The 14,145-nt window shown below is 40.9% G+C and overlaps 1 protein-coding gene across 3 annotated transcripts in view; it reads left to right on the top strand.

Moving 5' to 3' along the window:
• The window catches only part of DYNC2H1 (dynein cytoplasmic 2 heavy chain 1), a 418,528-nt gene that overhangs the window by 178,618 nt on the left and 225,765 nt on the right, over positions 1–14,145 (top strand). For all 3 annotated transcript variants that reach the window (XM_024099590.3, XM_024099589.3, XM_024099588.3), the window contains 4 exons: positions 1,874–1,972; positions 4,306–4,429; positions 5,600–5,763; positions 7,152–7,271. In XM_024099590.3, the coding sequence (XP_023955358.2) occupies positions 1,874–1,972; positions 4,306–4,429; positions 5,600–5,763; positions 7,152–7,271 (507 nt within the window). The remainder of the gene's footprint in view (positions 1–1,873; positions 1,973–4,305; positions 4,430–5,599; positions 5,764–7,151; positions 7,272–14,145) is intronic.

The following is a 14,145-nucleotide window of genomic DNA, read 5'->3' as shown; positions in this document are numbered from 1 at the left end:
GACACCAGTACTGGTATTTCAGCAGAGGTAAAATCACGTTCCTGCTCTTAATCACTACTCCCCTCTTTATACATCCAAGGATCTCATTAGCGATGTTTGCCACAGCATCATACTGGTAGCTCATGTTGAGTTGTTTGTCCACTATGACTCCTGCTTTTTCTCAGAGTTGCTGCTTTTTCAATCATTGTTTTCTAGGATAGTCTCCCACTTATTATCTCTCATGTGTTAAGCTTACTATAGTGAGTAGTTTCATCCCCTTTCATGCAACGTGCATTTCTGCCTCACAGAAGGAACAGTCTCTACAATTGAAATTATGGCTGGCTGTTTTGTGGGCCAAGTAACTGTGGCAAATCTTGCTAGTTCACCTTCCTAGTGACACATGCACCAAGGTCCATTTTCAATCTGGCCTTTTGTTTTTAAGATGAGATACAGGAGCCAAGTATTCTTTCCCTCCCCAAGGCAGAATCCTTGTCTCCCTTTCTTCTTGTTAATTTGTCTCCTTCAAACGCCACATTTCCCACTCCCATCAGATCCCAAAGTGGAATGTAGACAGAGAGCCTCATACTGAAGACTTGGTTTTATACAAACATGTTGCCAGCAATATGCTGGATTCTTTCCTACTGTAATCCTGTCTAAAACAGACCAGTCTAAGAAAGGAAGAGTTTTTTGAGCAGGTTGAAATGGGGCTGGTCATGATTTTTTAAAGACAAGAGTCCAAACCTGGCTGTACCTCTCAGCCACAAATTCTCCTTCCACTTAGCACAATACCACTCTTTGAATGGTCACTGTATTCTTAGGAAATGACCAGCAATTAAGGTGTTGAACACTTAAGTATAAGACAGTGTAGCAAGGGTGAAAATTTCAGTGTTTGGAATATATCCCATACATTTGTTTGCAGCCTTCTAGCATGGCAGACCTAGTCATAATATACATTCCAGCTTACTAATAGCTAACACAGCTTGATACCATCCTTATACAGATAATGAAGTATGGTTTTCCGTTGGGGCAACAGCTATTACTTAAATGAGTTTTTATTAAAAGGAAAGCCTACCACATCATTAATATGAAGGTTATAATGTGATGGTGCCCTAGTGGTACTAATTATAATAAAGAATACTACACATAATAATGTCTTCAGGATTATGACACTGATTTTCTTTGTGACTATAGGCAAACTACTATCTTTACCTACTTCCTTGTCTGTAAAATGACCATAATAATACTCCTAAAGTGCCTTCAGATGTACAGATGAAAAGTGCTATATTTTTGTCAGAGGGAGGAGAAAACTGCGGGGCTGAAAGGAGAAGACATACTCCTCAACAGTGGGGGGAAGGGATAGCTCAGTGGTTTGAGCATTGGCCTGCTAAACCCAGGGTTGTGAGTTCAATCCTTGAGGGGGCCACTTAGGGATCTGGGGCAAAATCAGTACTTGGTCCTGCTAGTGAAGGCAGGAGGCTGGACTCAATGACTTTTCAAGGTCCCTTCCAGTTCTAGGAGATGGGATATCTCCATTAATTATTATTATTATTTATTATACTTCTAACAAGGCACAAAGTGGTGGTAGTAGTGGATGTAGATGACAATATAGTAATAGTGCAGAGAGAGATGGAGCAGATGTGTCCAATTTCAGTGGATCCAACATCTGGGAATATAATTGTATTACAGAATATTAGTCTTTTTCCTGCCAGAATCAGTCGCTGTGGTTCTGTTAGAGGGCTGCCTCCTTTGATCAAGCAGTTCAGTAATAATAACAGTTGTTGAAATTTTTAACTCTTCAGTGTTATTTATATTTTTAGGAAATGAAGAAATTTGTTAGTTTCATATTTTCTTCCTAAAACCAGATGGTAGCATATAACAATTCTTTTTTTTCCAGAGTCGAATTTGTCCCTTTTTAATAGATCCTTCTTCAAGGGCTACAGAATGGTTGAAGACACATTTGAAAGAATCTCGCTTGGAAGTTATTAACCAACAGGTCCAGTATTTACTCTTAATCCTAGATCTTTAATTCTGGCTGAGCCCTGCTGGCCCCAGGACCCATAGTGTGGGTTGAGGGGAAGTGTGATAGTATTCACTGATGATTTAGCCAGGTTCTTGGGATTATATCATTTCATACAGTGTTTTCGGAAGAAATAACTACATATGCTGGCTCACTCTTTCTAAAACTACTGGGAAGTCCTTTAACTATATATATTGTACCAAAAGATTGTGTAAAATTGGCAAATGCAATTAAGATTTTACATACTTTTAACATTATAAAGTTTACCTGTTTTTACAAATTTTGTGCTCTAGCTAATCTTAAAAATAAAAATTATTGGTATTTACAGTTTTAATAGTGATGATAGGTTGACTTGAGTAGCAGAGACATCAGATTATTTAAAATTATAGGGCCAGATCCTTTACCCTATCTCCTGCTTTATATTGCTTCCACACAGAATGATTTCATAGCAGCAAGTTCATATGATGAACTTTTCTCATGCTCTTTTTATTTTTTTAAATAGAGAGAAGGTACTTTGGGACCACACCCAAAATTTTTGACTAAAGTAGTCTCAGACTTTAATTGGAATTAATCTCTTCTTTAATAAAGATTTTCCAAAGTCTTATGATTTACCAGATAAAGCCATGTTTCGTAGCTTAAATGTAAAAAAGGCTATTGGTTGTTACCATGAAGAACTACTTACTATAAGGCCCTGTGGGTCTAGAACCAAAGCCTGTAGAGCTGCTAACATCCCTATGCTGCCACACAGCAACAGCTGTAATCAGCATGTGCTCCACTGCTCATGACCTGCTGTGGACATAAACCATGGATAGTCTTGCCTCAAGGGGTCTGACAGGCAGCAGCCTCATTGCTCCTGATTGGCTCTTCACCCTATATAAACCCAATGGGCATTCCAGGAATGTCCAGACAACAGTATGGATCTCCTGTAGCTGTCATGACCATTCCTGTTCCTTGCTCTTGAGCTCTTGGCTTGGACCTTGGCTTGATTTGGACTTCGCCTTTTGAACCGGACCCTGAAACCTGACTCAGATTCTGAACCTTGGTATCGACCCTGTCCTGGAACCTGACTATGAACTCCTCCACTACTCCCAGCCTCTGGTTTGACTCAGCTCTGACCCTGTGTCCTGACTGTCCTTGCTAGGATCCTGACAACTATACGCTTCAGAGAGTCTACTTGAAAGCCGCTTTGTGGTGTTGGAGAGAGAACCAAAGACCTTGCTATTTTGGGGCAGAAACTATCTAAGCTTCATCAGATTGTGTGTGCAAGAAGGACTCAGGGTCCATTCTCCTAGAGTAGTAAAGGCTTTACAGTTTGTCTTTACAATATGTTTAAAGATGAAATTTGGAAAGGTGGCATGTGAGGTTCATGTCACTCTTCCATTATTCTTATTCTGAGACATGAGCAGATGCTCATTTTGGGAGAGCAGTGATTATTCTCTTGAATAGATGTAGTATGTCTACTATTCAACAGTGTCTATGTCTGCTAGACTGCTACAGTGGAGACCCACAGATGCAACTTCATAAAGGAGAAAAGAAGACTACATAATAGTTATTCCCAGATACACTGCGTCTGCAAATTGGCATAGCCCCTCTCTGCTTTTCACTATTAATAATGTTTCCTGGTTGTGAGCTGGTGTATTGATGCAACAGAACCGCTTTTGGCCAGATGGAGCATTGCCCCAGAGTTCACTCCATCTGGTGGATCAGTCAGTCAGTTCCTGTTTCCTGAGTCTGGGGTATATGGGTTTTCCCCTTATACTTGGTTGGGTCAGCTGGTCCTAGTGCTTAGGGGGTCTGGAAACTCCTTCAGTTCTTAAATCTCTCAGGGGTCGGTAGCAGAAGGCAGGCCTGCTCACTCCACTGGATTCCAAGTCAGTCACCTTAAGCCTGTCTGGCTGTAGTACCTGAATTAACCCCTTGGTTGCTGGGCCTGCATGGGGTATATACTCCATAACACTGGTAGTAGAGAGGTACCAAAATATAGTTAAGTGAAGATGTGTTTTGTGCTCTTGGTTGCAGATCACTTGATCTGATGTCCCTTGCATTTCAGTTTTACTGCTTTAAATTCTTCATTGACTTGCTTGGCAGGACATGCTATTCCTAGAATGTGAATATGCAGAGACAAATATATTTAATGTATAACCATTATGGGTAACTACAATAGTTTTTTTGACAAAATAATCTTAGGATGTGCATCCTTAAAGAGATATATTCTTTGCACAATATTTAATGTTTCCACAATTGACTAAGAAATATATTAATATTAAGGAACTAAATAATTTAATAGGCATTAATTTTTATTTACACAGGATGCTACCTTCATTACTGCTCTTGAGCTGGCAGTGAGATTTGGGAAAACACTTATTCTACAGGAGATGGATGGAGTAGAGCCAGTTCTTTATCCACTGTTAAGAAAAGATCTTGTTGCTCAAGGTAAATGCCTGACAGTTTGAGGGAGAGCTGTTTTAGATGTCTGTGAATTAAATCAATGTACGTAGTACAGAATCTAATTTTTAACTTATTGCTTTATAGATACATGAATGTTGGTTAGGATTTTGCTCTTTTATGTTTACCTTCCACTACTCATGTAATGTGTGATCTGTGTTGGAAATATTTAAACATATTTAAAGTTCTCTCAAATAGGATAAAACAAGACACATTGAATCATTCTAAAGTTTAAGTTGACTTCCTAGTCGTACTTTGAAGCACATGCTTTTGTTTGGATCTCTGACCCTTACAGAGTCCAAAAATGAAGTGCCTTAACTTAGAGCTGGAAATCAGCTTTTTAGATTGTTAGTATTGCAGTTTCTCTTTAATTTTCTTAGAAAACTAAGAAAAAGAGAAACATCAAAATGAGGATGGAGCGAGAAAATAGTTATCCACAGGCTATGAGGTCCAGTGAGCTGATGGGATAAAATGCAATAAAAACTGATATACATTTCATAGTATATTCAGGAAGCTAGCCAAGGCCAAAAAAGAATTTGAAGAACAGCTAGCCAAAGACTCAAAAAGAAATAGCAAGAATTTTTGTAAATCATCAGAAACAGGAAGCCTGCTAAAGAACCAGTGGGGCCACTGGACAATCATGATGCTAAAGGAACAATAAAGGACGATATGGCCATTGCGGAGAAACTAAACGAATTCTTTGCATTGGTCTTCAGAGCTGAGGATGTGAGGGAAATTCCCAAACCTGAGCCATTCTTTTTAGGTGACAAATCTGAGGAACTGTTCCAGATTGAGGTGTCATTAGAGGAGGTTTTGGTACAAATTGTTAATTAATCAATAATAAATCACCAGGACCAGGTGGTATTCACCCAAAAGCAGACTGGTCTGAGTCTTTTTAGTATCTGGTTCTAATGTACTTCTACGATGCTGCTGTATTTTTATTTCCAACAATATAGGGAAAAGTTAATCTCATAAAAATCTTTTAATTTATTTTTTATAATATTTATGAAAATGGTTTTGTTAGTTTTATAAGACTATTTCTTTTAAACTAAACCTAACATTTGGTTCTGAAGTTTTTTCACACGGTGGATATTTATTTTCAGACAATTCTGGACTTTTCTAATCAAACTTAGGATAATATGTATGTATTTTTAATAGGACCACGATATGCTGTACAAATAGGTGACAAAATTATTGACTATAATGAAGAATTCCGCCTATTTCTGTCAACGCGAAACCCAAATCCCTTTATTCCACCTGATGCAGCTTCCATTATTACTGAAGTTAACTTTACTACTACAAGAAGTGGTTTAAGAGGACAGGTATGCATTTAACATTTCTTATAATAAAATAATAATTAATAGACATTGGGTTGCATTCATCTCTGGATATACCTTGACTTCTGACCTGGCAGAGGCCCCCATTGACAGAATATAGCTGCAATCTCCAATTTGTTGTGAGGACTAGGGGGATATAATGCAGCATAAAAATTTAAACAATAACATAATTATTAAAATAATTAAATTAAAATAAAAACTGTAACTCTTTTTTTAAAATGTACCTTACAATCAAATCATAGATGGCAGGTGTAACAGTTTTCATTTATTTTACACCTACTGAAGTAAGTGGAAGTTTTCCATTGACTTCACCTGAATCAGATTAAACCCTAAATTATTAGTTACATTTGTAAGAGCATTCATGGTGCTTTTAAAATTTTAGCAAAACAGTTCTCCAGACTTCTATCCTTGCCAAACTGTACTGCTGGTCTCAAAATACTTTGCCTTGTGGTCAAGAAGAGATCAATGAAACCTAAAGGCTGAATGTGTTAGGTCTTCCACCAAATTGCTGGGAGCTGCTAAGACTTTGGTCTATGACATTTAGAGAAAAGTGGGACAAATAGAGGGCCACTAGGAAAAAGGAGGAATTAGAAAATAAAAAACCCTCATCATTTCAAAACATTACTCATTGGGAAGCTAGTTTATTCAAAACTAACAAACATACAATTTGACATTGGAGAAAAAGGTAAAACACTAAATGTCTAGCTTAACCAGACATACAACTCATCTTTGCCTGCTGAAAACAGGAAAACAACTGTTAGGAGGACTGTTTGGGTTAGCATTAAGTTGCTGGAAGAAGCCAGATACACAGGTAAGAAATTACCATTATTTCTTATTGGATCTACTTGTTGGTTACGTCTATGTTATGAGCTAGGTGCGTGCTTCCCAGCTCAAATAAACATGCTCATCTGAGCTAGCACAGTAAAAATAGTAGTGCAGTTGCAGTAGCACAAGGAGCAGCAGCAGTGGTATGGACTAGCCACCACAAATATGTACCCTTGGGATTCTGGTGGGTTTGTACTTCATCTGACTAGCCCTTGCCACTGCCCCTGTGCTTCAGTAGTTACACTATTATTTTTAGCTTGCTAAATCAGAGAGCTAGCGCGAGTAAATCTACACGAGCTGGGAATCACACCCCTAGCTTGGAGTGTAGATGTAGCCTTTGAAGCCCATTCTTTCCCCTGTTCTCATAATGTACTCTATTTATCATCACTGTATTTTACATACACAAGAACTACGATACTGGACTTAAAGAGTCTAGTGTTTAAGCATGTGTTAAAAAACGTTGGCTAACATACATGGCCAAAATTGATGCATACGTATTACTGAGGTTAGTATTCTCCTTCTTGTTGAATATGTTGCTTTCCTCTTAGCTTTTAGCTTTAACTATCCAGCACGAAAAACCAGATTTGGAAGAACAGAAGACAAAACTGTTGCAACAAGAAGAGGACAAGAAGATACAATTAGCTAAACTTGAGGAATCTCTTTTGGAGGTAAAATAAATATGTCCTACTGATTTCAGATTAACATAGTAGATCTAATACTGGTATCTGTTTAAATGCCAGATGCTAAAATTGTTAATAGCAATAATGAGCTTAAGAATTTGTTTGGAGGGATGGGGAAAGGAAATGTGTAAACTCAGGGTGAATTGTAGCATTTCAGGACATTCAAGATTTTCACAGCCACATTAGGGTCAAATATCCAGTTAGTGCTTGAATTTTGTGTCTGGATGTAGGAGAGATTCATATGTCATGCTACCACTTCTTACTGAAGTGGGTTGAAAAATGAAAATGTTTGTTAGTTTACAAAATATGGATTATACTATTTCTTTTTCTCTTATTTTGAGTGATGAAAAATTGCCATATTTTAGGTCTGGAGACAGTCACAAAGGATATGTACCCCACTGAATCAAGATATGTATGTTGAAATGGTAAAAATTAAAAAAAAAAAAATTCAGTAGGATGTACAGAGACAGAGATGTGTGTTACTTTTGTGCCTTCTGAAAATAAATACAGGAAATGTGTAAGATCTCAAAAAATTAAAATATGAAAATGAATTAGGAAAATGTGATTCTCACTTTTAGCATAGAGCAGGGGTCGGCAACGTTTGGCACGCGGCTCACCAGGGTAAGCACCCTAGCGGGCCGGGCCAGTTTATTTACCTGCTGATGCGGCAGGTTCGGCCAATCGCGGCCCCCACTTGCTACGGTTTGCCGTCCCGGGCCAATGGGGGCGGCGAGAAGCTGCGGCCAGCACATCCCTCGCCCGCGCCGCTTCCCGCCGCTCCCATTGGCCTGGGGCAGCGAACCACGGCCAGTGGGGGCCGCGATCAGCTGAACCTGCCGCGTCAGCAGGTAAATAAACTGCCCCGGCCCGGTAGGGTGCTTACCCTGGCGAGCCGCGTGCCAAACGTTGCCGATCCCTGGCATAGAGGTACTCATTGCCTATGAGCCATACTTCTCTTTTGTGTTCTGTTTTCCTTCTGTTATTTTGAAGTTGGTTTTCTAAATATTCTGTCGGTTTTTGATTCTAATGAAATCAATGGGAGTACTCATGTGAGTATCTGCTTACTATTAGAAGTAAGGGGATCACAGTCTGGTTATATTGCCTTTTATTGTACTAGGCTTGCTGAATGAGCCTGCTCCATTGCCTATTAAAATCAAAGAAATCTTTATGTTGCTTTTAAGAGACATTGGATTGGACATTCTGGGTATCATCCTGCACCATCAATTCAATAGGGGCTTTACCGTTTGCTTAATCTGAATCCAATAGTACACCTGTAGAGGAAAGGATAACCTCAAAGGAAGAGGATTAAGTTTCAGCACAGTTGATACATTTGTGAAAACATCCAACAATTTGTTTGAAGCAGTGCAACTGTCTTTTTGTGTGTGTGTGTGTAATAAGCCTCATTAAGTACAGTACATTTTAGGAAACAGTGAATTTTATTTTCTCTCGCTTTTGAGCCATAAAGGCTTTGTGCCAGATTGTGAACTCCTTACTCCCACCGGTGAGCAGTTTCTTGTATGAGTCATCCTACTGAAATCAATGGGAGTACTCTTGTGAGTATCTGCTTACTATTAGAAGTAAGGAGATCACAGTCTGGTTATATTGCCTTTTATTGTACTAGGCTTGCTGAATATGAGCCTGCTCCATTGCCTATTAAAGTCAAAGAAATCTTTATGTTGCTTTTAAGAGACATTGGATTGGACATTCTGGGTATCATCCTGCACCATTAATTCAATAGGGGCTTTACCGTTTGCTTCAGTGAGAGTAGAATCAGCCCTCTATTCACTGATTTTAAGTTCTACTAATTCTGTTACATCCCTACATTCTTTGGTATTCTCTTGATATATTGTTAGAGCTGTTGATAGATTTGAGGAAATCTGCCTAATTATTATTATTCATGAGAATAATTCTGCTATGAATTTTTTTAAAGTCAGCAGAAGCCTTTTACAATGCAATTTGGGAAAAAAAGATGATAAAAAGTGTAGATAAGTAACAGAACCTATTAATTACTTACTTTTTAAACAGTACCATTACATGCAGTCAACCTTTCAAAAAGACATAGGAATGAAAACATTGATAAGTTGACTATGTCACTGCAAGTCAGCCATGTTTCTTGTTAAAATTTCGTACTGCAGTAAATACTAACATAATTAGTATAGTTGCAGATATATTGTAAGCTGTTAATTAGGTAATTTTGGAAGGGAAGTTAGAACCTTAGAGCAAGTATGTCACACTTGTTCTGTGATGAGGTCTGAATTATGATTTCAGATGGGGGCTAGGAGAAGGGAATAAAAAAGTTACCTGGCAAGAGGCAAATTTTGCAGTATTGTCTGACTAGAGAGTGTGCCAGAAATAGTGAGATTAAATAATGCATTTAGAGATAATTAGACATTCTTATTCGAGGAATGTGTAACAGGTTGGATCACAGAAAACTCCTTGGGAACCGCCAACTGATGTGCTGAGACTACTTCTGCCCCTGCCTTCCCTGCCAGCTTGGGACACCAGAACCCTGCCTGGTTGTGCCAGACATGCTTGCCGGCTACAAACACAGAACCACGTCCCACAAACTGCAGGCTTAACTGAAAGCAGCTTAAGAAGTGTTGCTGTCTTTAACACTGAGATACCCAACTCCCAATGGGGTCCAAACCCCAAATAAATCTGTTTTACCCTGTATAAAGCTTATACAGGGTAAACTCATAAATTGTTCGCCCTCTATAACACTAATAGAGAGATATGCACAGCTGTTTGCGCCCTCCCTCCAGGTATTAATGCATACTCTGGGTTAAATAATAAGTAAAAAGTGATTTTATTAAATACAGAAAGTAGGATTTAAGTGGTTCCAAGTAGTAACAGAGAGAACAAAGTGAATTACCAAGCAAAATAAAATAGAACACGCAAGTCTATGCCTAATACAGTAAGAAAACTGAATACAGACAAAAGTTCATTGTTGGCTTAAGTGTTTCTTGATTGGGCACTTACTGAGAATAGTCTTTTCTCAGGAAGCTGACCAACTGCTTCACTGAGGCTATTTAAAAGTACATAGCCAATATTCATAACTTTGAATACAAAAATGATACATGCATACAAATAGGATGAATGTATTCAGTAGATCATAATCTTTGCAGATATGTTACATGGCATATGTAGCATAAAACATATTCCAGTCATGTCATATTTACATTCATAAGCATATTTCCATAAAGCATTATGGGGTGCAACGTCACAGAGTGTCCCTATAGGTGCTCCAAGTTAAGTGTCTTGGCGCCCTGTGTTTGTAATCAGCAATTTGTAGTAATAGTGGTCCGGTTGGCCGCACATGCGTGGCAGCCGTTTTATGCTGCTCCAAGTGGCTACCTAGCTTGCGCAGCCAACCGTCCCTCAGTTCCTTCTGTACCGCCTTTGGCTTGAGTTGGAGCGACAGCAGCGCCCCTTATAACTTTAGATATTATTAGATATTATTATTATTATTAGATATTATTTTGGGTCCCCCCCAGCTAATAGCTTCTTATTCCTTTATTTCTCCTATTTCTTATTTATCTTATTAAAAAAAATTACTAGTTGTTCCCCTTCCCCGTGAAAAAAAGAAGAGGGACAGAATGGGATTATTCCCATTTCTACTTCAAAACTAATATCCTCTCAAGTATTCCAGGCTCTCCTGGCTTTAAACGCTGCCTGACCTGCAGACTCTCTGTACCGGTCTCTGACGGCCACGCGCAGTGTGTCCGGTGCTTAGGGGAGACACACATTGCTCAGAAGTGTCCCCACTGCAAAAAACTGACCATTAGGACGAGGAAGGTCAGGGATCTCCAGTTAAAACTCCTGATGGAGAAATCCCTCATACCAGCCTCTGAACCCGAGTCCAGGACATCTCCTGGCCAACAGAGGCAGAGGCAGTGTCTGACAGGGGTTCTACCTCCAAAATGACTACTAAAGAGTTTGCTCCTAAAAAGGCTGCAAATAAACGGTCTCAGTCTTTGCCACTGCAAGATTCGCCTCCAAAAAAGCAATCACGAAGTCAAAATCTGCCCCGGTACCGGGGCACTGAGAGCACTGGACCGTGAGGCACTGGAAACATCCAGTCCTGAGACTTCCTGAGGGGCTAAAGACCTGGTGCAGGCTAGCTCTCATGCACTCTGCACACTAAAGCCAAGCCTTCCAGCTTGGCACTGATGGAGTCAAAGAGAACCTTGGCACCGAGCAGCGCAATGGCAGCACCTGCTGCCCCTACACAATGCAGCAAGTCAGCGGGACCCACAGCTCTCACCCTGATTCCCAGCCAGAGCATGCTGCTGTCTTTGGTGTTAATCCTCCCGGTGCTACAATAATTCATCAGACTGGTGGACCTCCTTGTTACCTCAACACCTGGGACTCTGCTATTCGGCACCAAAGGTACCCCAGCGAGACTGGAACCAACCCTGGTTGCTACTCCCATCGGCTCAGCTCCTCCTCTCTCCAGCGATGAGGAAGAAGAGGATGAGGCAGAGATCTACACTCCTTGCTATTCCTCACCTAAACTGGGACACTCTCAGCACCGCATGTCTATGGATGCATAAGGCTGGCAGCTTCCACTATTGGTACCGCCTCCCATGGCCTTTCCACCCAACTGGGCATACTGGGACCCGGGGGCATTATATAAGGCCCAGAACCTCAGGCCCCCCCAATGCACTTAGATCCAGAACAACTTGCTCCCCGTCACCTCCTGCACCAGCTCCTTTGGATGAGGAGGTAGAGGAACCTGAAGATGCGCCTGAGGGTGATACCCTTATACCCACCCACATTTCGTCTTCATCGCCAGATGACACAATAATTCCATCCCCCTCACCTTGGGGGATGATTTCAAATCCTTCCAGGACCTCTTTTAACAAGTAGCTGAATCCCTGGACATCTCACTAGTAGAGCTACCAGAGACCTAGCACAAACTCATACTACAGGTATCCCCATCAGTGAAGATTGCATTGCCTATTAATGCAGCCATAATGGATTCGGCAAAAATAATCTGTCTGACACCTGCCACAGCCCCACCTTCTTGTAAAAGATCTGACAAGAAGTATTATGTCCGTACAAAAGGAACTGAGTTATTATTCACCTACCCTACCTCAAACTCATATGATACAAGCAGTTAATCAAAGGGGAAAGCAGCATCAATTTAGAAACATCCCTTATGACAAGGACTGGAAAAGGTTAGACCTTTTCAGGTGAAAAGCCTACTCATCAGTTACCCTCCAATTCTGCATAGCCAACTACTCGGCCTAAATGGCAAAATACACATGCAACCTATTCTCTCAAATGTCAACTTTTATTGAACAGCTTCCAGATAACAAACGAGAACAATGTAAGGCTAACACCGTGGAGAGTTCCCTCATCGCCAGAACGTCCCTTGAGGCTTCTCTCAATTCTGCAGACACGGCAGCACGTTCAATAGCTATATCCGTCATCATGCATCGCACGTCCTGGCTACATCTGTCCTGGTTTCCAAGGGAAGTTCAAGCCCCAGTTGAGGACTTACCTTTTGGAGGCCAAAAACTGTTTGTGGACAACACCGACGCGTCCTTGCACACTTTAAAGGACTCTCAGGCAACCTTGAAGACACTTGGAATTTATGTCCCTCCAAATAAACAGAAACAGGGCAGAATTTACAATCCACGATTCCGCACTGCCTCATACACTCAACCCCAATGACACTATGACCAATGCCGGCAGCCCCAAGATCAGCCATCCACGTCTAAACCATCTACTTCCAGGCAAACATTTTGAAGTGTTGGTTGAGGACACGAGAACCCCACATTCCTTAATTCCGGATTTACATCTTATCTCCAATCCATTTGTAGACCGTCTGTCACCATATTACCCAGTCTGGAAGACCATCACTACAGACAAATGGGTTCTGGAAATTATCCAGCAGGGTTACTCCATCCCCTTTATTTCTATCCCACCTACTCATTCCCCTTCCCTGTCCCTCCTCAGGGACCCCTCTCACGAGCACCTGTTACAACAGGAAATAAACCATCACCTACAATTAGGTGCCATGGAACCTGTACCAGTTCAACACAGGGGGTGAGGGTTTCATTCCCATTATTTTCTCACTCAGAAAAAAAAAACTGGAAGGTGGAGTCCCGTCCTGGATTTATGGAAATTCAACAAGTTAGTGAGAACACAACGTTTCAAAATGGTGACTCTATCCACAATAATTCCGGCATTGGAGAAAAGAGATTGGCTCTTGGCTCTCAACCTACAAGACTCTTACTTTCATGTTACCATCCACCCGGCGTACAGACGATTTCTGCACTTCACCCTAGGGAAACAACATTTCCAATACAGAGTGCTTTCTTTTGGCCTGTCCACCGCTCCAAGGGTGTTTTCCAAAGTTCTCGCCATTGTGGCTGCTCACCTCTGCAGGCAGGGAGTGATGATCTTTCCTATTTAGATAACTACCTTCTAAAGGCAGCAACGCATCAGGCAGCAACGAGCGCCACTCACATGACAATAACCCTTTTTACGGCCCTGGGCTTACAAATAAATCTTCAGAAGTCCACCCTGATACCTACACAACAGTGAGAGTTTTTAGGGGCACATCTCAACTGTCTCAACGTGACAGCGAGATTACCCCAACAACACTTTCTCACCTTAACCAATCTAATTACAACAGTGAGGGGCGTCCGACAAACATCCACCAGAACGTGCTTAAAACTTTTGGGGCACATGGCGACTACATTTGTTGTAAAATATGCCAGGCTCCACATGAGATGTTTACAGGCCTGGCTCCACATAGTCCATTTTCCGCACAGACACTCCCTCAAACAGACGTCTCACAATGTCCCGCAGAGTAAAGGACTTGCTCACATGGTGGACATGCTCAGGTGTC

Source organism: Chrysemys picta, chromosome 1 (assembly GCF_011386835.1).
Source record: "Chrysemys picta bellii isolate R12L10 chromosome 1, ASM1138683v2, whole genome shotgun sequence".
NCBI lineage: Eukaryota > Metazoa > Chordata > Testudines > Emydidae > Chrysemys > Chrysemys picta.
The sequence above is the reverse complement of the archived record's forward strand: the minus strand, read 5'-3'. Positions and strand labels throughout refer to the sequence as shown.